Source organism: Falco peregrinus, chromosome 18 (genome assembly GCF_023634155.1).
Source record: "Falco peregrinus isolate bFalPer1 chromosome 18, bFalPer1.pri, whole genome shotgun sequence".
NCBI classification, from domain to species: domain Eukaryota; kingdom Metazoa; phylum Chordata; class Aves; order Falconiformes; family Falconidae; genus Falco; species Falco peregrinus.
Window position 1 is genome coordinate 3,095,392 of NC_073738.1, and position 21,917 is coordinate 3,117,308.

A 21,917-nucleotide genomic window follows, 5' to 3' on the forward strand; every position below is an offset into this window, starting at 1 on the left:
AGAGAGAGAAACCCAAACTCTGCTCCTGGCATCCCCCAGCAAAGGCAGACGGAGCTCCAGGTGACAGCCGGTGGGCGCTGGCAGGGATGGGGACAACCTGGAGCTGGGGAGCAGCGCGGCTCCAGCCCCAAGCCCTGGGCGCTGGGTACGAACTCAGCTTTAGCCAAGATTTTTTATTTTGAGGAGGAGAATGCTGCCTGCGCGTTCAGAAGTCACATTTATTCATCAGTCAGGTGGAGCACAGCCCCTGGGCAGCAGGGCAGGGGCTGCCACCCTGGGCTGTGTACTGGTCCCCAAAGAGCTGGTGTTGGGGCTCATCCTGCACCAGCACAGGCTCCTGCTGCCACCAGCACAGGCGGCGGGACGGGACATAAAAGCAGTTTCTCACGTCAAGGTCAGAATTTGCCCCGTGCTGAATCTGGGCTGTCACAGCTTTACCCTTTACGTTACCAGAGGTTACACAGAAATAAGAGGTTTTTTTCCTACCGCTGCTCTGAGAGCCCAGGATCAGCCCAGAAGTTTATGACACACACACAGTTAGCTAAAATATTCCTTAAAAAAACAGAATGCTGCCATCAGCCTCTCCTCCCCGTCCATACCAGTGGGCTGCAAACGCGCTGCTGGGAGCACCCAGCCTGCTGCTGGACCCGCCCCCCCCCCCCAAAACCCTCCACAGATGAACTTAATCCTTGCTTCGTGCAGCAGCATCAGATGAGCTCCACAGCACTCCGGGGATGACTGGAAAAGCCTTGTTGGCTGGTTTTTTTTTCCCAGCAAGAACTGTAATGGAGCAAGAGGGATAGCAGGGCACGGGGGCCAGGGCACCGCAGGGTTTGCGTGGGGTGCGTGGTGCTGGGTGCTGTGCCAGCACCACTGGAGCGCAGCCCGGGCGCTTTGAAGCCCACAGAAAGCAGGATGAGAGTTCGTCTTGTTTTCTTAGACAGAAACACAATAGAACTAAACAGCTTTCATCTAAAACAGGTTCTGTCCTCAAACCACAGCAAACGGTCTCCGTTTCCGTACCTGAAACATGGAACGGTTTGTTGTGGCCCTGGGCAGTGGCAGGGAGAAAGTCCGGGTGGGATGGAGCCCGGGTGGGATGGAGCCCCGGTGGGATGGGCACAGCTGGGGTAAAGGGAGTGAAGCAGTTTCCTCCACCTCATCCCTCCTGCTCCAGCGTGGACCGAAGAGGGTGCGTGAGGGCAGGATGTGCGCAACACACAGCAGCCAGGGCAGGGAGCCTGCCCAGCGTCAGGATGGAGCGCAGCAGGTACCAGATCTAGTCCAGCTTTGTCCAGGGAAGGACATTCACTGCCCAGGCGCCTTGCGGAGGGGCCGGAGCTGGGATGCTGCCTTCCCAGCTCACGTCTCGGTAAGGATGTACCGGAGAATCCCATTGACCACATCCAGGGTCTCGTCGCTCTCCAGCACGATGTCGTAGGCATCCAGGTACTTCCCTCTCCGCTCTTCCACCTGCAGGGTGGCCGTGGGGATGGGGGAGGAGAAGAGAGCGCCACAGAGAGAGGAGAGGACCATAAACACCAGTGGCTGGGAACAAAGGTGCTGCCCCCACAGCCCTTGCGTCTTGATGCTACTGAAGAGGGGTCAATAACCACCCCGACAAAGCCCCAGGCGCACTGGGAGCTCAGCAGATACCCCCAGTCCTTCCATGCACCCCACAGCAGCTTGCAGAATCTCTTGCACCCCCTGAATCACTGGGACAGCTGCCTGCCCCTCTCCACTGTCCCCCGAGGCTTCGCGCCTGGGGAAGGCTGGCGCGGAAGCAAGACAACTGCTTCTCACACCCACCTTGTCATTGAGAAAGCCAATTTTGAGGATGTTCTCCACACTGGGAACGCCATCTGCCATTGTCAGATCCCCCATGGAGTCCCCCAGCAAGATGATGCTCGTCCTAGTGCTCAGCTGCTGGAAATACTCCGTACCCTGCAGGACACTGTTGTTCTTGTTGTAGGTGTGGATGAGAGGTCCCTTGAAACGCGTGAGGACTCCCTGTGCAAACAAGACAGGCTGATCCCGCAGCAAACCCTTCGCCGTGCCGCAGCCTCAGCACCCTTTCTGGAACGGGCAAACTGGGGGGGATGCTCACAGGGCACCAGCTCTAGGTGTGTTCCAAGGAGTGTGGAAACCCAGCAGCCATGAAACAGCTGGGGACAGTCCCCAGGAGCCCCCTTCTGCAGGGCAACCCCTTCCCAGATGGTGAGACCAAACCCAAGGATGGAGACGCTGCCCTGGAGCTGGTCAGGGGCCACGGAAAGCTGCAGTGAGGGGAGCCCCAGGGCGCAGCAGGACCCCAGCAGTAGGCAGCACTGTCACGCTGTCCCATGCTCCCCCGAGGACTGTCTGTCCCAACACACCACCCGTGGGAACAGAGGGCTTCATTGTAAGAGACGTGCAATTTTCTAATGTGCGTTGGGACTTTTCAGGCTTTAGTACATCAACAAAAAGCCTTCCACACTGCTTTAAAGGACATCTGGCCTTCAGCTCAGGAGAGACTTCTGTGGTCAGTTAACTCCATCCTCACCCTGCACCAGGATGGAGCACACAGCGCCGGACACAGAGACAGCAGCACCCTTTCCGCCACCAAAAAAACAAGTTTGAAAGGCGAGGAGTCCCCGAGATTGCGAGCCGATGCTCAGCTGTCCCCGCACCCTGCCTGCCCACCTCATCTGTCCCCGCTCTTACTGCTGCCCCAGCTCCCCGTGAGGACAGGGAACCTCTACCACCCCCCAGGGCTGATGTTCAGGGGGCTGCTAGGGTGGCAGCAGCTCGCAGCCCTTGAAGACACAGCACAAACGGGGCAGGAGGCCCCGACCAGCCTCTCGGGCTTTGCTGGGACCCAGCAAAGGGTCAGCTCCATCTACAGCCATCGAATACCTAATTAGAGATGTCAACCAACAGCTTTTAACCCAGTAGTGTCTCCGTTAAACATCTTGCAGCCCTCGATTCGCCCGACAACTCTCCTCTTTGCCAGCCCACCACACAAACGTGACGCAGAAACTCACGTTATCATCAAAGTCCATGTAGTTGGACACCACGTTGACGTTTGAGTAGAAGACGTTGGCCTGACGGATAATCTCTTCAAGGATGTCACCAACGCCAGCCGAGAAGATGAACAGGGGGATGTTGTACTTGTGCAGCTGATCAAATAATTCATTGAATCCATCCCTAGGGCAGAAGTGTCCGTTACACGGTATTGCAAGTTTATACATATATATATGCATAAACAACGGAGCGTTGCACAAAAAGAAAGAGTGAACATCATGTCTAAAGAGACTGTAGCCAACAACACAAATTTTGGGGTTTTTTTTCTATTTTTTTTTCTATTCCTCCAAATTTCTAAAATCTTCCAAAGGATCTAATGGAAAACACAACCAAAACCGTTTTACCAAACAACTTCACTCTGAGCAAATCTGGAGATCTCAGAAGGAAGCGTTAACCCTCCGGCAGCCCGGCTGACTCTCACCTTGCTGCAGATACTGCACGTACAGACGCACACGCCTACACCCTTCCTCCCCTCATCAGAATAAAATGCCCACAGCTGAGCATTGCAAATTTAATTTCCCTTTTCAACTTCTTTTTCCATCACACTGGCTGAAACGCAGCCGGGACTCTTGCCCCGCTCTCTGTCCTGGCAGCAAGGTGCCCGGAGCACCGTGGGCTGTGAGCACCCTCAGCCCAGCTACGAGGCTCCTATTTCTGCCCAGGACTCCCCAAACAAGGGCGCTCTGCAAATTTTTTTGGTGGCACTGGCATTCCTGTGGCATTCCCTGTGCATGCAAGGGGTTTGTCCCTGCACACATCCAGCTTCTGACAGGGACACAGGGCACAGCGCGCCGGCACATGCCCGCAGGAGGGGGGTGCTGCCAGCCCACGCAGGAACCCGACGTTAGAGAGATGCAACAGGTCAGACTGGTTGGGAGTGGGATCAAACATGTAACAGTCCCAGTCCGCTGGGACATGATTTCCATGCAGAAGGGGAGCTTGGGCTCAGGAAGACCTGGACATGGACACCACCTCCTCCCTGAGACCGGCGGCTGCTCAGACCAAGGTGCCCCTGAGCCCCTTTTAGGGCCATCGCTGCCGAGGCCAACTTTAAGAGCAAGTTTTAGCACCAGGTTTTTGAGCTGTGGGTGAAAATGTGATGCTGAGCCAAGGGCCTGGATAAGACCCAGCATTTACAGTGTGTGGAGAGGAAATCCCTCCTGGACAAGGGGAGCTGCATGCTGCCCCCCTAGCCCACCCTGCAAGACAGGCAGCTCTCTCTGCCCATCATCCATCCCCTTGGCAGCTCCCGGCCAAGACCCAAGGGAGGTGGAAGCTGAGGCTGCGGCTCACGGCGCTGACTTCTGGCTCTTTCACGATCAGAGCTCAGCCCCAGGAAGGGAGATATGGATCTGCCGCGCTGTGGAGACCAGGCACAGCTCGGGGTGAAAGCAAGGAGACCCGCTTGCACCGTAGCAGGAGGGAAAGGGCCACAGGCAGCCAAACCCGAGCCCCTACCTCAGCATCACGTCCGATTCTCTGACGATCTGGGCTATGTCACCCTTTTGGATCTTCTGCTGCGACAGCAGCTCATGGGCCCTGGTCCACCTAGGGAAAGGCAGCAGGGTGAGCTTCCTGGGCAGCAGCCTTAAGGCAGTCAGAAAAATAACGACTACGAATTCCCGGTATGGCCACCAAGCCTAGAGACAGTTCATGCCTTGTGTCTTGTAGTCCTCGGGGGCAAGAAGTTGCCAGGACAAGGTCAAAATCATTAGATACAAGCACTCACCATTCCACCATGAGCGGACGTTTCTCTTCCAGCGTCCGGTTGGGATCGATTTCAATGGGATAGTAATAGTGCAGCAGATCTCTCAGCTGGAGCGTTGCACGGATAGAAAGAGAACAGAGTGAACGTCACCTCTAAAGAGACTGTAGCCAACAACAACAAAAAAGCATTTCTAAATTCCTCCAAAGGATCTAATGGAAAACACAACCAAAACTGTTTTACCAAACAACTTCACTCTGTGCAAATCTGGAGATCTCGGAAGGAAGCGTTAACTCTCCGGCAGCCCGGCTGCCTCTCACCTTGCTGCAGATACTGCATGTACAGACACACACGCCTACACCCTTCCTCCCCTCATCAGACCGAAATGCCCACAGCTGAGCATTGCAAATTTAATTTCCCTTTTCAACTTCTTTTTCCATCACACTGGCTGAAATGCAGCTGGGACTCTTGCCCTGCTCTCTGTCCTGGCAGCAAGGTGCAGCTTGGAGAGCTTGCAGCGTTTCGCGTGAACAGCTCTCCAAGCTGCACCTTGCTGCCAGGACAGAGAGCAGGGCAAGAGTGAGATGCACGACAGGGACAAAACCCACAGAGCCAAAAAGCAGCACCTTACAAACCAGCACCTACCTTCTTCTTGCCGTCCTCACTGATGACACGACTGTTATCCAGGATATCTGTAAAGGCAACAAAATGCCAATGTCATAGCCCAGAAACATTAAAAGGCTTTCTAAAAGGCAGGTATCCTGCACCTCCAGCGCCAGCAATTCCCAAAACAAGCACGTGGAGCTGAGCACAGGCTCGCCACGGGATCTCGGCACAGCGGTGAACATGGCCGTGAACCTGCGGCACGTGCTGATCGTAGGGCATTGCTCAGCTGGGAGAGAGCAGCGTGATGCAAGTAGTAGAAGAAGCAGCAAGAGCAGGAGACAGCTCCCACAGCAGGCTGGGAGCAAGCAGCCAAATCCCAGAGGTGGACCAAGGGAGAACAAGACGGAGCAGTCAGGCTCGGCAAAGGAGGGGGGCAGAGAGCAGGAGCCACGGACTGAGAACAGAAACACGGAAACCAAACAGAATTAGCAACAATAAAAACAACGAGCTCCACTCACTGTGCGAAGTGGGGCAGCGTCTGCCGTTGCATCCGAACCTGCTCAGCGTCATGTCGAAGTCAGAAATGACCTGGAAGGCGAGAGGAGACCAGATGTGCACGTGAGCCAGCACCCAGCACCTCTGCCACAACCACCCAAGGGTGCTGCTGCCTGCACGGATGCAAATCCCAGCGCCCAGCACCTCTGCCACAGCCAGCCAAGGGTGCTGCTGCCTGCACGGATGCAAATCCCGCGCCAGCAGGTCCCACGTGAGGGTGCTGACTCGCAGCAGGGCACAGACCGTTGCCACTCCTGCCAGCCACCAAGCAGATGTCCCCGTCTGAGCCAGCCAGCACCCCTCCCACTGTGGCACTCTTATCAGCACCAAATGGCTTAATCCTGCTGACTTATTGCTGTGGGTGGAGGGGGTGTCTGGGGATTGGCTTGTATTTATAGCTTGTATAACTGAGGAAAACGGCCCATCTGGGGAGAGCCACCAGCCTGGGCCTCGACGGGAAAACCAGCCCCGTCCCCCCTCTCGTCCATGCATCTCGTCTGCAACCCCAAACGCGGAGGGGCTCCCTTGCACGTGGGCTGGGAGCAGCCAGGCCCCGGCTGGACAGGCTGAGGAAGAGGAGGCAGATGAAGGCTTGGACCCAGCGTGAGGGTGATGCACTGCCTGCTCCCAGCCTCATCAGTGCTGGAGCCAAACTGGGCCAGTACCTGCAGCTTGTTTATCCCCTGCTCCTTGATGGCGCGGATGGTCCCCAGGACACGCTCCGGCTGCTGGATGCGGACCGTGGCTTTCTCCAGCTCAGGCACCTGCGGGCAGAGACCCCCGCGCTCCGTGACGCCCCGCGACCCCTCGCAGCTGCGGGGGGGGGGGCGATGCCCTCCAGCCCCCGCTGTGCTCTCTCCACCCCGGCCGCCTTCCCCGCCTCCCCCAGGACCCCGCTTCCCCCGGGCCAGCCCTGCCCCAGCCTTTACACCCCCCACCCCCAACTCGGGGTCCCTCGGGCCCGCCCCCCGCAGCCCCCGCAGCCCCCGCGCTCACCATCGCTCCGCACCGCGCAGGGCCGGGGCCGCGCAGCCGCGGGGAGGGGGCGGAACGACGGGGGGGCGGGGATGGGGGGCGGGGCCAGGGCTGGGGGGGGCCCGGGGGGGGGCCGGGGGGTATATCCAGGGCTGGGGGGGGCAGGGGGCTGCCCGGGGGGGTGCCCGGGTCCCGCTGCACTCCCAGGCTGGGGCTGCGCCCCCGCGCCCGAAGCGGCTCCGGCCGGTGCCGGCGCTGGCGGTTGCGTTTCCCCTGCAACACGCTCCGAGCCAGGAAGGCGAAAGTGGAAGTGAAAATTAAAAGATAACAATAATACAAACCCCACGGCAAAGGGTGTCTCTGTGCCGTCACACCTCCCCCAGCGATACCACAAAACTCATGTAACTCAACCCCGCTCCACGCCGACAGTGACACGATAAAGCCCCAACTGCTCCCCCGCACCACGGAGACCCCCACCGGGGCACCAACAGCCCTGGCGAACACCCCCACCGGGGCACCCGGGGCATCGACAGCCCTGGCGAAGCACAGAGGAAAAGCAGCACCATGAGTTAAGCCAGTGAGGACCAGGATGGGGGTCCCTGTCCCCTCACTCTCCGTGTGGCACCTTCTGCTGCTCCTTTGGAGCAGCAGGAGCATCTGTCCTTCATCGCTGCCATCAGCCAGCCTGCCTCAGCCTCCTCCTGTGTGAGCTGGTACAAGGGCACTTCACAAGCACTCCATGCTCTGGGGACCTTTATACCCAGGCGAAATAATATTAAAAGGTTGCAGGGGAATCACAAGGCTGTCTTTGCTCAGAGGAGCCATTCAGAGGGTGTAGGTACAGGGTCTGGTGTAATGTGGACTGTGGTTAAGCAAAGGCTGGGGGCAGCCCTAGAGCGAGGGGCCTGGGAGGAGCAGGACCCCGTTGCCTGGGGAGGGGTTTGCAGCCCTGCCAGCCCAGGCACCACTGCAACCAGCTCCAGGCCACCCTTGCATCTGTGACCTCATTATGGGGCGCATTCCAGAACCACCAGACAGGCCGGGTTCCAGAGGCGATGTTGGCGGGCAAGCTAAGAGACCTGTAAGCACCTCAGAGAGAAGCACCTTCCACTGCCTCAGGCTTCAACGTGGGTGATAGCTTAGACCCCAGTAGATACTCATCCTCACACATGGAGAGGAAGATGAGTGCTATGACTTGCAACATCTTCAATGAGCTTCGCCTGGAAGGGAAACTCTGTGATGTGATCATCAGCGTGGATGGTGTCGAATTCAACGCTCACAAGAACATCCTCTGCAGCTGCAGTCAGTATTTCAGGTCAGTGCTTGAAACAAGAAGGGACGGGGACAAACAGAATTTCCCAGCCTGGGTCACACCACCTTAGCGCACCTCCAGTGCTTATGTCAGCACTGAGACTCCAGCAGTTGCCCGTAGCCCTGGTACCCCCCCTGGACACCAGGATTAATCCACAACCTAGTATCTAACAGCGGCTCTGGACGTGGTGTCTGAGGAACCCCCGGATGCGGTGCAGGGCTGGGAGCCCAGCCAGCCCGGCTTACCTGCCGTCGGGCAGGAGGTTTTCCTGCCCCACACGTTCTCTGGCATTCTTGTTGAAGCAAGGTGACCACTCGCCCTGCTGCTCTCTGTCCACAGCCAGAGGCAGTGTCTCCTTTTTAAAACAACCAGCTGGGAAAACATTAATTAATAAACTACACAGCCTCCCAGTGTGCAGTCCCAAACTGGTGCCCAGGAAAGAAGTCACAGGGGATAACGGGGTCAGGGTTTAACGCAGCAGAGCTTTTCCTACCAGAACTGCTTTGGTTTTTGCAGGGCTATGTTTACCAGCAGCTGGAACACCACAGAGAAGAGAGTATATAAAATCCCTGGCACTTCACCTGAAATGATGAGGCTTATTATCGAGTACGCCTACACCAGGACAGTACCGATCACTGTTGACAATGTTGAAAGTTTGCTAATGGCAGCAGACCAGTTCAATATCATGGGCATCATCAGACTGTGCTGCGAGTTCCTGAAATCCCAGCTATGCTTGGAAAATTGCATCGGCATCTGCAAGCTCACAAATTATTACCACTGTCCTGACCTGCGAAAAGCAGCCTATGAGTTCATCCTCCGTCACTTTGAGGACATGACCAGGGTGTCCACAGAGTTTCTAGACCTCTCTGTCGACGAGCTAAAACACATCATCGAGAAGGACGACCTCAACGTGAAACAAGAAGACGGTGTGTTTGAGGCTATTCTGAAATGGATTGCTCACGATCCGCAGAACAGGAGGCAGCACATCGCTGTCCTGCTGGGCCAGGTCAGTGCTGCTGCGGCGCGGGCCTGGGTGGCTCTGCGGAGCTGGGCAGGGGGCAGCTGAGCCAGAGGTACTTTGGTTTTCTTGTAAAATTAGAGGAAATTGCAGCCCCCTCACAGTGCTCACAAAGAATTAAGCTTTCAGACCGTTAGGCTATTGCTGCGCTGGGACACAGGTTGCAGATCCTGTGCTGGGACACGGGGCACACCTTTGAAGCACACACCTCCTCACCCTTAGAGCTTAAGTTTAACTGTTCCTCACATCCAGGAAGGGCCAAAGTTCACGCAGAACGTTATCTCTACACACACAGAGTTTGTGAGCATTTGCCTAGACAAGCTGTGCTATGCAAATACCAGCATGCGTTAGGGCAGCGTCGGTGTGCGTACAGGAAAGCACTGTGCCAAAGCAGCGGCACGCTCCCTGCCATGAAATGGAACAATTTACCCCTGCACACCCTTTGCTGGGTTACCTAAAACCTACATATTTAATTCTCTGGTTCTCTAATAAGCTTTAGACAGCATCGTAGCCTGAAAGCAAAGCCACCCAGTGCTGGAACCATTCCACAAAGGATACCAAGGTGTAAACATTCTGCGCTAATATTCTCACCTTTCTGCATTTTTCAGGTTCGACTGGCACTGATGCAAGCAGAATACTTCATGAACAACGTCAAAACACACGATTATGTGAAGGACAACGAGGAGTGCAAAGGCCTCATCATAAACACGCTGACAGAAATGTACAACCTCAACATGTATGGCCCATCTTACTCCAATTCCTCCAACGTGCTCAGCCGGCCTCGCCTCCCCTATGCCATCCTGTTTGCCGTCGGAGGCTGGAGCGGGGGGAGCCCAACCAACGCTATCGAGACGTATGATGCCCGTGCAGACAAGTGGCTGAATATCACACTTGAGCAAGAGAGCCCCCTTGCCTACCACGGCACTGTTTATTTAAAAGGCTTTATCTACCTTGTTGGAGGATTTGACAGCATGGATTATTTCAACACTGTCAGGCGGTTTGACCCACTTAAGAAAACGTGGCAGCAGGTTGCACCCATGCACTCGCGGCGTTGCTACGTCAGCGTCGCCACTCTCAACAACTTCATCTACGCCATGGGAGGGTTTGATGGATACATGCGCCTCAACACAGCGGAACGCTACGAGCCAGACACGAACCAGTGGACACTGATTGCCCCCATGAACGAGCACAGAAGCGACGCTAACGCAACCGTGCTGCATGATAAGGTAAACCGACCGCGAGATTATTGGAAGCAGTTAAGGCTGAAGTATGGCGAGCAGGATAAGGAACCAAACAAACATCTGTGCGCGGTGTTACATGGCAAGCAAATGCCTGTCCTTTCATATGGACCCTCTTCTTGGGATGCATACCCGATAAAGACAGCTACCACAGCTAGATAGAAAAAGGGAGCTGTGGGAACCGGAAAGGTAACAAATGCTCCCTTTAATGTGATGCATCATTGGAAAGAAAAAGAAAGGTCACATAAACCTTATTAATTAAATCCTGGAGTTACCAATATAAAGTTCTCTAAGAGATGGCAACTGACTGGCGTGGTGGTGGAGATGCAGACAAGAGTGCTAAACTCTTCCAGAGCTGCTTACCACCAAGAGCCCACTTGCTGCCTGGTCTTCTCCTGGCCACAAATTAAACGCTATACCCACCTGCTTCATGCACTTCAGGAAATAAAGGGTCTAAATCCCTGCTGGCCCGAATAACTCCCTGTGCTTTTACTACTTCAAACTCCATTCCCATTAAACACAAGAAGAAAACCCCCCAAAACCCAGCCACACCATTTTCTCTTCAGCATGCTCTCCCACCAAGAGTATAACTGCCATGCTCACACCTTTTTTTTTTTTTTTTTTTTCTCCTGTAACAGGTGTATATCTGCGGTGGGTTCAACGGAAACGAATGCTTGGTCACAGCTGAATCGTACAATGCCACAACAAACCAGTGGACCTTTATAGCCCCAATGAGAAGAAGAAGAAGCGGTGTAGGCGTGATGGCATATGGAAACAAAGTGTACGCGGTAAGAGAGAGGCAGCAGCTCTGCCGTGCCACCACCCAGCACCCGTAGTACTTTTGCTAATCTGCATTCCCTAGATTTTCAGGCTGGGCATTTGCTTGTTGCTTGAGGTTTAGGTAAGAAAGTCAGAGCTAGAACGGTTGATAAGCCTCCTGAGAATATTATCACCTCCGTGGTTTTTGTTATGAAAAATGTATGGACGATTTTTAAGCAGCTGCAGCAAAGAAATTTCTTTTCTGCTGCTGCTAATAGTGTCAGCAGCACAGAACATTTCGCTTGGTCCTGTTTATCCCGTCCATGCACTGCATCTAAACTCTGTAGAACTGTAAAATCTTGACAGTTGTACAAAATACTTGTGGAAGTTCCAGAAAGACCTAAGGGAGCAGTCTGCAATAAGCAAGCACTGCGCTTTGAGGTCCCACGCTCTCAGCAATGCTCAGACTGAAGTCAATGAGGCAGGACCAGTTACTATCTTTCTTGTGCACAAACTGATTTGGCTGGCTCGGCGGGTGAGGAAAAGCCTATTTCAAGTCCATACCTTTGGCATTTTACAGGTAGGAGGATTTGACGGAAACAGGCGGCTTCGGAGCGTGGAGGCTTACAACCCAGTCACCAACACGTGGAATGCAGTCCCCACTATGTTCAGTCCTCGCAGCAACTTCGGCATTGAAGTGGTGGATGATCTTTTGTTTGCGATTGGTGGCTTTAACGGTTTTACCACCATTTTCAGCGTTGAGTGTTACGATGAAAACTCTAACGAGTGGTACGATGTTCAGGACATGGGCATACACCGCAGTGCTCTGAGCTGCTGCGTGGTGCCGGGTCTATCTAACGTCAGGGAGTACGTTGCCAGACAAGACAGCCACGTGGACGACGCTTCAAAGGAAGTCAGGTTCATCTCTTCAACAAGTAGCCTGCCTGAATAAGCAGCTCCACTTAGCTAATAAAGTCTTCTGAGCAGCAACTATATTCACGTACTCTAAAATAAAAACCACTGATAAAAGCCAAAAGAATCATTAGTCTTTAAAATAAAACTTTCACTCTGTGGCATCACAAAATGTACGTATCGGCCACAGCCTACAGAGCAACTTAAAAAATATAAGGTACAACTGAATGCTAGAGAAATAAAAGGTTTATTTTCATTAATTCACTTATTACAATAAATTTTAGTACAGTGTATTTAAGGTAAAGAACATTACAGTAGGATTTGTTTCAAACAGCCTATACACACATACTACTTTACCTTACTGGAAGTAAGTACAGGAGTGCTGCTTCCCCAAGCAATCTGCTGAAGTCTATATTATTATCGACAGGAGAGTACAGCTGCTGTGATCCACAGTGACATGGACCTATGAGGAGTATCTGACTATTAATAGTCTTCAAACATCTCGTTAGTTCCACACTTTACATTCATATTAGTAATAGGGTTAGATCCTCAGGAGCACCTGTTTTATCAGACTTCCACTCAGGACTGTCAGATTAGAGATATGATTTATACCCTAGCATAATATGACAGAGCTGAAAATAAAACTAAGCCATAAACCACTTATTTTAAGCTTGCTTTTTAAAGCCCATTGACCGTTACATCATACTATTACAAGGTTGTGTTCAAAATAACCTAAAAAGTTGCAATTCCTTGTGAGTCAGTTTGTCAGTAGCAATCAGTCTACTCCGTGACACACAAGCTGAGCCAATAGTTTTAACATTTACTGTAATGGAGAAAAAATGATATTGAAATAGTATAGCAGAACGCTTGGCGTAGTTACTCATAATGCACACTAAAAGTTGGCATGCTCTCTTCATTTCTGGAGTGTTATCCTACTATCTGCAAGGGAGTCTTATTAAAAATACATACAAACCCAGCATACTAACACAGTATTCAGGTAGTTATAAAACATTATGTACACGTATGGCACCTAGAAATTACGACGACGACTGCGGAGTGCTAGGCAGGATGTGTCCTACTCCACTAATACTTTGAGCAGAAAGGCAGGACACGAAACATGCGTTTTGTGGCACGTATTCAGTAAGGTCTAGAGGTATGGTTGTCATAAGGAGGAGGAAAAACTCCGCCTGATATTTACATTAGTAAGGCCAGAAGTCAGCCTTCTAATACTTACTGAATACGCGCTAGGATCTTGCTGACATTTAAGTAGCCACTAGAAACACACTGAAAGAATTCCCAGGCATCTGTTTATAGGATCGTTTTATAAACACCCAGCAAGCTATAGCAGTCAAGGGCCACAAGGAATTTGTTATGTGATTCACAGGTTAGTGGGATAAATTACAGCCAGAATCAAGAATACAATTCTTCCAAACACCTACGTGTGATCCAGTGGATAGTTAAGATTTATCAGTTAAAAACGATGTGCAATGCAATTGGTCCACTTAAAAGTCAAGGCTAAAAAACCCCCAACCACTTAAAAAAATCCATAGAATCGGCATAGCAAAAGTTAGAGCAAACCAGTGGTGTTCACAGTGCCCATCGCTCACCATGCAAACAGAGCATATGGAGATATAGTGCATCACATACAGAACTGTGGCTGGCATTTGCAAATTAAGCTGTCCAGATACTAAGCTGTTTTGACATTGTCTTTGAGTGGAATGTTTTTAGTAAACTATACAGCTTGTATGTCAGCCAGAAGGTCTTAAGGTAAGTGCAATATAAATTTTGCTTAGAAAAAGACAGACTGCAAGAAATTTGTTCTTGCATCTAACTTGGCTGCATGCTGCCACACATTAAATCCACTTAGTTCATATTCCAACTGAAATAATAATCTTGGTATTTGTCCCTACAACTTGTCCGTATTTGTGGACAGGCTACAAAAGGGCTTTGACAGAGCTGTGGTGGCCTGACACACCACCATCCTTCAACTGCTTGTTAAATCCCTACAGCAATGTCAGTGGGATGGAGCATGTAAACTCTTCTCAGTTGCTTCTGTGCGAAGCCTGGTAAGGTATCTCAAAATCAGCCCCCACAAATTTAAGTTTAATCAGTGGATTTAGTGCTAAAGCCATAAGGCATTTTCGTGCTTCTAGTCACAAACCCTGCTGTAGGGGCAGTAAAATTCTTAAAACTACTCCAGTCAAATCTGTAAGAGTCCATGGGCCAAACTCCACTGATTAACCCCTTGCTTACAGGCCTCCATGAGCTGGTTTGGTAACAGTCGCTTGTGAACATCAGCCTTACACCTGAACAATTTCCTCTCTTGCATTAGGCCAGCATTGTACAATTTAATCTGCCCTAATGAACCAACAGGCAAATAAAACAGAACACAGTTACCACAGATGAGGAAACTTCGACTAAACTGTCAGGATTTTCAAGTTATTTTTCTTTCCTTTTTTTTTTTTTTTTTAACAAGGCTATTCTATTACAAAAAGACAAGTTATTGATATAAAACGTGGCAAGTGAATCACGAAGTGGAGCATTAAGGGATGTACACATCAGAGAAATCTTTACACACTATGTGGTTGAAAGACTTACCCAGTGTTTCAGATATGATCTAGGTTGCCTGCTGAATTGGAAAATGAGAAGTATCAGTTCAGAAAGCTAAACAATTAAAAAAAAAAAACAACAAAACAAAAAAACCAAACTGTTTAGAAGTTCTTTTGCAAAGAAGTTGCCCACATCAAAACCACCAGCCAATCATCATATGAACCAAAGATAGTAAAGAGACTCTCCACCAATGTTTGTCTACACAAATTTTGGAACATCCTGGTTACTCCTCCCTTTCCCTTCCCTAAGATCCCGAGTTCGGCTGCATGTGAAAACCTGGAAAATTCAAACGCAGGGAAGGATGGGGAAAAAAGGAGGCAGGAAGGATGCACTGAAGCCACTAGTAACCTAAACCGTCCAGGAGCACTTATCAGGGGGGATTGTTCAGCGGATCAGTTAACTGAGAGACAGTGATAACTCTAAAGGAAACATTCCACCTTCTGCTCCTAGGGAGTACAGCAGGAAGCAAGCCAGAGCCAACCAGGGCACTGTTTTATGCAAAACCACCTCAAAACACCAAAAGGTGTTTACATCAGCTTAAATCTCGCCACCACAGTATGTAAGGAAATCCAAATATTTAGACTATGAGGACTCAACTGTCCTACTTCAAGAGCAACCCCAAGTGCTGATTGATTTGTTAAGGAGCACTGCAGCACAGTAAGTTTCTCGGGAAAGCATACCGAAGGCAAAGGGTACTGATTGTCAAAGACAGGCTGGAAGCAGGCTCTTGGGGGTTCTTCTGATCACTTTTTCACTAGAATTAAAATGTGTGCAACATTTGGGAAAGGATCTACAAATAGCTCAGGGTTCAGTCTATTACTGTGGTATAATCTCATTCTTACTAATCCACACTGGTGGAAGTGAATAGCCAACGTTGGTGGGTGGCTACTTTGCTGGTTTTCGCTCCTTTTATCAGGCTGATTCTTGACCCAAGTTTCTAATGAAGCTGTCAAAGACAAACTCAAAGCATCTTCAGATACACCTGGAAAAAAAGATAATCTACTGCCTCAAGTTCTCTGTTTTAGAAGTCTTGTGTTCTACCAATCATCCATTTACAAACTCTGCAGCCTCTCTACAACATACAGATAAAAAATATTTAATACACATAGAAACATCCTGAAGTAATTTTATAAAGAAAGATTGTGCTTTTGTTTTCATATACAGGTATAACTACTGCACTTGCTTCCAACTTGGGAAAGCTAAGTACACTAACACCAATATGTGAAGTTTAGTCACTGAGGAGAGAATCAAAGGAATGTCAATATTTAAGTGCAAATAAAACAGGTGCTTTCAAGCACACACAAATGTAACCACTAAATTATTGAGATCTTTGATTTTCAAAATAGAACTGTTAGAGACTTAACTCCACAGAAATCCTTGAAAACAAAGACCTGAAGAGAGAAATAACAGACTTAATGTTCCCAGAGGTATTTCACAGCCCGATACAGGCTACATTTTTTCCCTGGGCACCACTAAGTAATACTGTTGGATTCGCCCAATTTCTCAATTGCCATCCATCCTCAATTTCTGAGCTTAAATTTTCAATACATAAAAATGCTGTTTTTATGCCTCAAATCCAATCAACACCCTCATGTCTTATAAAGACTTATCAAGCCTAAAAAAAATAATGTTTTAGCACAGTATTTCCTAAATTCATCAGGAGTGATATTTCAGAAACTAGCACTCAATCTGTGACCGTGGCATTCTCCGTAAGCTTAGGGAGTGTCGGTGTATTTCCTGCATCTGCCTCTCCTGCATTTGCCTTATTCTATCTTTCTGCCACATCAAATTTTGTGGCATGGGGTATCTTTGTGTTCCCTGCAAGCATCTGAAGGGAATTCTCACGTGGCAGGCTGTTGCTCTGCAGCGAGGCTGAGGCATAGGAGGCAAAAGCATCCAGCGCTTTCTCTCAGCACAGTAACGATAGGCCTCTTTCCTGTATTGCTTGTCAATATCATCGCTGTTTTTCCACCCCCCAATGATGAAAACATCATCTTTATAATAACAAATAGCCGCTCCTTCAATGCTAAGAACCTCTGGGGGCAAGCTTTCAAGTATTTCATCCGAGGCCCTGCCAGAGATTTTTACCTTGGCTTCCTCGTTATCTATAGGGTAACTCTTGGGGCAGCATGATGCTGTATGGTAAAAGTTTGTGTTAGCAACAGACATCTGAAAAGAGCAATAATTATCAATGAGTGGCAGAGACTCCACATCCTGCCACTGCCTTGTTTCAGCATCGTATCTGATAATAACCGCCCTCAATCCATCTTCGCTATCACTGTCAACTGGGGTACGAGCAGCAACATAAACAAACCGGTCTTCTACAGAAACAGCTTTGACATCACGAAGGATTTTTGGTGCCGACTCCAAATTAAGCCATTTATCTTGCTCGGGATTATAAATGGCCACATCTTTAAAGCCAGGACTGAAATTGCCATGTCCACCAATGCTGTACAAGTTTCCTTTAACTTCAGTAAGGCCAAAAGAATGCTTTCTGGTTATTAGATTTGAGACTTGCTCCCAAATATTTCTATTTGGATTGTACCTTTCTACAGTCTTGGCAAACCCTGGTTCCATGGAGCCAGCCACATAAACGTAAGATTCTGTCACAGCAACAGCATGCCCATCAAGATGATTATGTATGTGCGGTAAGTTTACCCACCTATCTTCGTCGATGAAATACCCTACACACTCACTCAAGTAATCTCCTCCCTCCGATACACCACCAATCACCATAATGACATCCATGTTTTGTCCAAAACGCGGCAACAATGCTACAGGACAAGCGGAATGTTGTAGATTACCAGACTGCAAGTTCTCAGACCGCAAGGCATGACTCTCCACAGCTTCGGACACCAATTTAACACAGGCTTCGTTGCTCGATACCAACCTTTCAGATTTGACGTGGCGAGTAAGGTAAGTGGGTTTCATCTGAGACAATCTAAGCAGTTTAAAGAGATCTTCAAAGTACCTCTCTCTTTCCTCCGGATTCTTCTGAACCCACTTCAAAACAGTCTCAAAGAGGATTTCTTCAGAGTCCACTGTGATCTCCGAGTCTGAGAGCCAGTCCCTGACAAGATGAAAGGGCAAAGTGTAGAACTCCTCATCTTGGATAACTTTGTGGAAGTTTCTCCTGATCATATCCTGAGCTTTGAGAGCCAGCTGATTCAGGGAATACATATGGGCTAAGCTGTGAACTGCCACGCAGTTGGAGAGGTTGAGTTTCTTCTTCAGAAACTCTCCACAGAACTCTTTTAACCGGGTCAGCAGAAACCTGCAGGACAAACGAACACGGGTGAGGTGGCTGCCTGGCAGCCTGGTGGTGCTGCTGCGGTCAGCCCCTGGCCCCCGCAGCCCCCAGCCCCGCTCGCCTGTCGCCCATCTCCAGCCCCCCGCAGCCCCCAGCCCCGCTCGCCTGTCGCCCATCTCCAGCCCCCCGCAGCCCCCAGCCCCGCTCGCCTGTCGCCCATCTCCAGCCCCCCGCAGCCCCCAGCCCCGCTCGCCTGTCGCCCATCTCCAGCCCCCCGCAGCCCCCAGCCCCGCTCGCCTGTCGCCCATCTCCAGCCCCCAGCCCTGCTCACCTGTCGCCCATCTCCAGCCCCTCCAGCCCCGCTCACCTGTCCGCCATCTCCAGCACCTCATGGACGTTACCGGGGCTGACGCGGATGGTGCCGGTGTACATGAAACCGACGACGGCCTCCACCGTGTCGGGGTCGGGGCCGCCCTCCGAGCTCCACTTCTGCAGCTCCACACGTCCCGACCGCGACTCCGCGAAGCCCCCCGAGAGCAGCGGGGTGAAGTACTCGGTGGCGGCGGCCAGCACGGAGCGGTGCGCCCGGTACTCGCGGGCCGCCCCCGGCCGCCCGCCGCCGAAGGCCAGAGTGATGTCGCAGTAGAGGCCGTGGCGGCGTTGCTCGTTCTGCCGCCAGGCCAGGCCAGAGCAGTGCGCCGGGCACCCGAACTCCTCCGCTTCGGCCTCCCCATCCATCCCCCCGCCGCCGCCCCGCGAGCACCCGCCCTCCGCCTCGGCCGCGCCGGGGCCCGGCTGCTGCTGCGGGGAGGCCGCGGCCGCTGCCATCTTGTCCGACATGGCGGGCTGCGGCCAGGGCGCCTGCGCGGGGGCTGGCGGCGCTGCCTCCCGGCGGGGAGGGGGCGCCACCGCCGGCGCTAAAATGGCGGCGGGGGTGGGGGGGGGGGCGGTGCGGCCTCAGCCGGCGCCTCCGTCCCCTGGGAGCGGGGCGGGGGGTGCCGTGAGGGGAGCAGGGACGCGAGCGCCGTGCGGCCCCTCGCTGCGCAGCGGGCAGACGGGGCGTTCGGGCCAGCACCGCGGCGGGGGCGGGCGACCGGCCCCCCTCGCCCCCAAACACCCGCCTGGGGGGAGCCCGGGCCTGCCCCGGGGCTGGGGGGGCTGGGGGACAGCCGGGGAGGCCACCGCGGGCAGCCGTGAGGGGCTGGGTGGCTCTGCCACAGGTACCGCAGCTCTGCGGCCTTCTGCTAATTGCTTCTCATTAACATGGCTCTCAGGCAAACTTGCAGGGAAAAGGACTTTACAATCAGGAATTCACTCACTCCTAAGGTACTTTTTTTTTTTTTAATTAGAATGAGGTGAGCTGTAGGTGATTAACTTCACGTTTACTATGCACCACAATTCCCCAGCTCTTGTATAATGCTCTATCGATTATTTATAACTTCATTCCTCGTTTCTTCCCTGCTTTGCAAAATCTCATCTTTTTGACCCAGACTGAAACACGGTAGGATAAGTCTGTATTTTTTGTGTGTCTGTTGTGGTTTTTATTCCCCCCTCCCTTTTTTTAAAATCGACCAGAACACACACACACACAAAAAAAAAAAAAAAAAAGGAAGTTTTGTCATATGCCTGGTTCCCGGTTTGTCATAGAGCCTGTTAGACACTGTTTAGGACCAACTTTTAGAAGCCAGAAGTAGAGAGAGGAAAAAAAAAAAAGTAAATTAGTAGTGTATCATTTATTTGAGTTAGTTACAATACACAGACAAGTAGGACACAAGTTATTACTGAGATTATTTTTGCATCAGCAGATAACATGAGAGTGACATTCCATATACCAGCAGTCTAGTAGTAAAGGAGGTTTTTTTGCATAAATACAGACACCGGAATACATGTAGTTTCACAGTTTTAACAGCAGTATGTTACAACTTTACACTTTAAATTACTACACCAGAGTTTGAGTAACATTGGTTATACATCAGCAATGGTCCCACTGTTTAGGATACAATCAGACTGAAGATGAGAACACAGTAAACAAATTGAAAAACAATCAACAATAAAAATCCAAAGTCATGGCTTATGGGAACAATGGGTACTTTTCCTGTCGGGAAAAGTTACAGCTTGTTACCAGACCAATGGATCTTCTGCAAGTTCAGTAAGACTGCACCTAGGAGCAAAACTTCCCCCCACCCCAAACTCTTAAAAATCTTTTCTGGGAACAAAATGAAACAAGAGTAGAAAAAAAAAGGTGAGAGACAGTATTAAATACAGCAGGTAACATATGGAACATCACAAGTTTTGGTTTTTATTAGACTAAGTTTCTATTCTTATAAAACAGTTGCTTTGCACAGTTTGACCAGGCAGCTTAATGTCTATGTACCAATGGTCTTTATACATCAAAGTCCCATTTGTGACTGTCCTCTGTGCAGGCTTCTGTCTTCTTGAAGAGACATTCTGAGGCAATACTACAGGTTCTCACATGGTCATGTGCTCTGGTAAAACATAGGATATATCATCCCACGGGTGACGGTACAGACCTTGCTTCAATCTCTTCTGATCCAGGTAGTGTCCTAAAACAAAGTGAGTGGTCTGTGTTAGAAATTTTCTGTTCCTCCTCCTCCTCTTTCTTTGCCTTGAAACAACTGTGATTTCTGGATTTGTACAACTAGGATTTTAGACAGAGCCCCCATCGAGCTTTGTATTTCTCTCATGTTCATGGCAGCAGGGCATCCCCCAGTAGGATGGAAAGGGCAGGAATGTGGCAAACTTACCAATGAATCCCATACTCCTGCCTAGTACAAAGATGCCATTAAGAGCTCCTATATCAATATATTCATCCGCTTCTTCCCTGCAAAAGAAAATAAATTAAATAGTTCCTCATAGCGATCTATTTAAGGAATCAATCTTAGAAAGGCTACAAGTCTGCTCTAATGCCAGTAGCAACACCAAACTCATGTGAAAGCTTTCTTCTCCCAAGTCCAGGCTACATTTCCTTCGCAATGTCCTTTTGAAATCCTGGCCCCACATGAGCTGGCAGGACGGCTCCCATCATTTTTATAGGACCACGACCTAAGAGAACAGCCTACCACATACTTACCGTGTGAAGGAGCCACAATTCCTGAGTACGTCAACAAAGGCAACGCCGATAAAGCCATCTACATTCAGGATAAGATTTGGTTTCTGCAGGAAATGCAAACACACCCCAGATAAAGATGTTAACAGCGGCAAATGATGTTCACCTAGCAACTTCCATCCTCAAGCGTAAGGTAATTTGAGGGTTGCCCATAATTGTGGACACACAAGCCTAGCGACAGAGAAGGCTGCTCAGCAACTTAAGCAAGAGCTGTGCTTAATGTGAATGGTGGAAAAGCAGCCCCAAACAATGGGCCTGCATTTGGTTCAAACCACATAAATTATCTGCCACAGCCCATCACGTGTGCTAGCTCTGCCTCAGTTTTCAAGAACACAGCAGTTCCAGTGTGGGCAGTGGACAACACAGGTAATGGGTTTTGGTTTGCTCAGCACTTTTGCAGTGTCCCACAAATGTCTTCAGCCTTGCCAAACTGTAGTTGTACTTGGCCTCAAGTACCCATAGAAGAAAAAAAACCCCCACCCCAGCAATAATTTATGAAGCACTGCAATTTAAATACAGTATTAACCCCTGGTCACTTCTGCTCCAGTAAGAAAGAATGCTCAAGAGGAGCCAAATGCTAGTGTATTTCACCTTGGAAGTTGTAATTTTTTCTACTTCAAGTGCATAGTCCAACAGTGGGGTGGCAGGGAAATGCTGCTTCACGTAGTCTTTGAGGATCTGAACTCTCATGTCTGGGTTATTGATCTGCAAGGTAAGAACACATTACAGCCACTGATGTTACCTGTTACACAGGGACTGGCCATAAGCTTTACTGTTTGTAGGTTTA

The 21,917-nt window shown here is 50.6% G+C and overlaps 4 protein-coding genes across 10 annotated transcripts in view; 1 reads left to right on the forward strand and 3 right to left on the reverse strand.

Moving 5' to 3' along the window:
* Positions 1–200: 200 nt before the first annotated feature.
* On the reverse strand, positions 201–11,819 carry NT5C3B (5'-nucleotidase, cytosolic IIIB). Of its 3 annotated transcripts, none has more exons than XM_055789815.1 (9): positions 11,796–11,819; positions 6,595–6,693; positions 5,893–5,962; positions 5,414–5,460; positions 4,793–4,878; positions 4,522–4,611; positions 3,024–3,186; positions 1,810–2,010; positions 201–1,473 (listed from the first exon to the last, which is right to left on the reverse strand). In XM_055789815.1, the coding sequence occupies exons 1-9, from the start codon at positions 11,802–11,804 to the stop codon at positions 1,363–1,365; spliced, it is 876 nt and encodes a 291-aa protein (XP_055645790.1). In that variant the 5' UTR covers positions 11,805–11,819; the 3' UTR covers positions 201–1,362. The 3 variants fall into 3 exon arrangements, with proteins under 3 accessions (XP_055645790.1, XP_055645791.1, XP_055645789.1); XM_055789816.1 differs by lacking the exon at positions 11,796–11,819 and adding an exon at positions 6,926–6,997; XM_055789814.1 differs by lacking the exons at positions 6,595–6,693; positions 11,796–11,819 and adding an exon at positions 6,074–6,567.
* On the forward strand, positions 7,048–11,789 carry KLHL10 (kelch like family member 10). The gene is made up of 4 exons (XM_027780094.2): positions 7,048–8,219; positions 8,733–9,222; positions 9,843–10,460; positions 11,111–11,789. The coding sequence occupies exons 1-4, from the start codon at positions 8,074–8,076 to the stop codon at positions 11,306–11,308; spliced, it is 1,452 nt and encodes a 483-aa protein (XP_027635895.2). The 5' UTR covers positions 7,048–8,073; the 3' UTR covers positions 11,309–11,789.
* A 552-nt stretch (positions 11,820–12,371) lies between the features above and the next one.
* Positions 12,372–18,866, reverse strand: KLHL11 (kelch like family member 11). Of its 2 annotated transcripts, XR_008744658.1 has the most exons (3): positions 18,371–18,866; positions 14,742–18,027; positions 12,372–12,606 (listed from the first exon to the last, which is right to left on the reverse strand). XR_008744658.1 is itself a non-coding variant. In XM_055789813.1 (2 exons), exons 1-2 carry the CDS (start codon positions 18,841–18,843, stop codon positions 16,431–16,433), a joined length of 2,070 nt encoding a protein of 689 aa, XP_055645788.1. In that variant the 5' UTR covers positions 18,844–18,866; the 3' UTR covers positions 12,372–16,430. The 2 variants fall into 2 exon arrangements, 1 of the variants encoding a protein (XP_055645788.1); XM_055789813.1 differs by having other exon boundaries at positions 12,372–18,027.
* An 851-nt stretch (positions 18,867–19,717) lies between these two features.
* ACLY (ATP citrate lyase) overlaps positions 19,718–21,917 on the reverse strand; it is a 30,326-nt gene continuing 28,126 nt past the window's right edge. For all 4 annotated transcript variants that reach the window (XM_055789950.1, XM_055789951.1, XM_055789953.1 and 1 more), the window contains 4 exons: positions 21,722–21,835; positions 21,095–21,177; positions 20,769–20,845; positions 19,718–20,567 (listed from right to left, as the gene is read on the reverse strand). In XM_055789950.1, the coding sequence (XP_055645925.1) occupies positions 20,473–20,567; positions 20,769–20,845; positions 21,095–21,177; positions 21,722–21,835 (369 nt within the window). In that variant the 3' untranslated portion in view covers positions 19,718–20,472. The remainder of the gene's footprint in view (positions 20,568–20,768; positions 20,846–21,094; positions 21,178–21,721; positions 21,836–21,917) is intronic.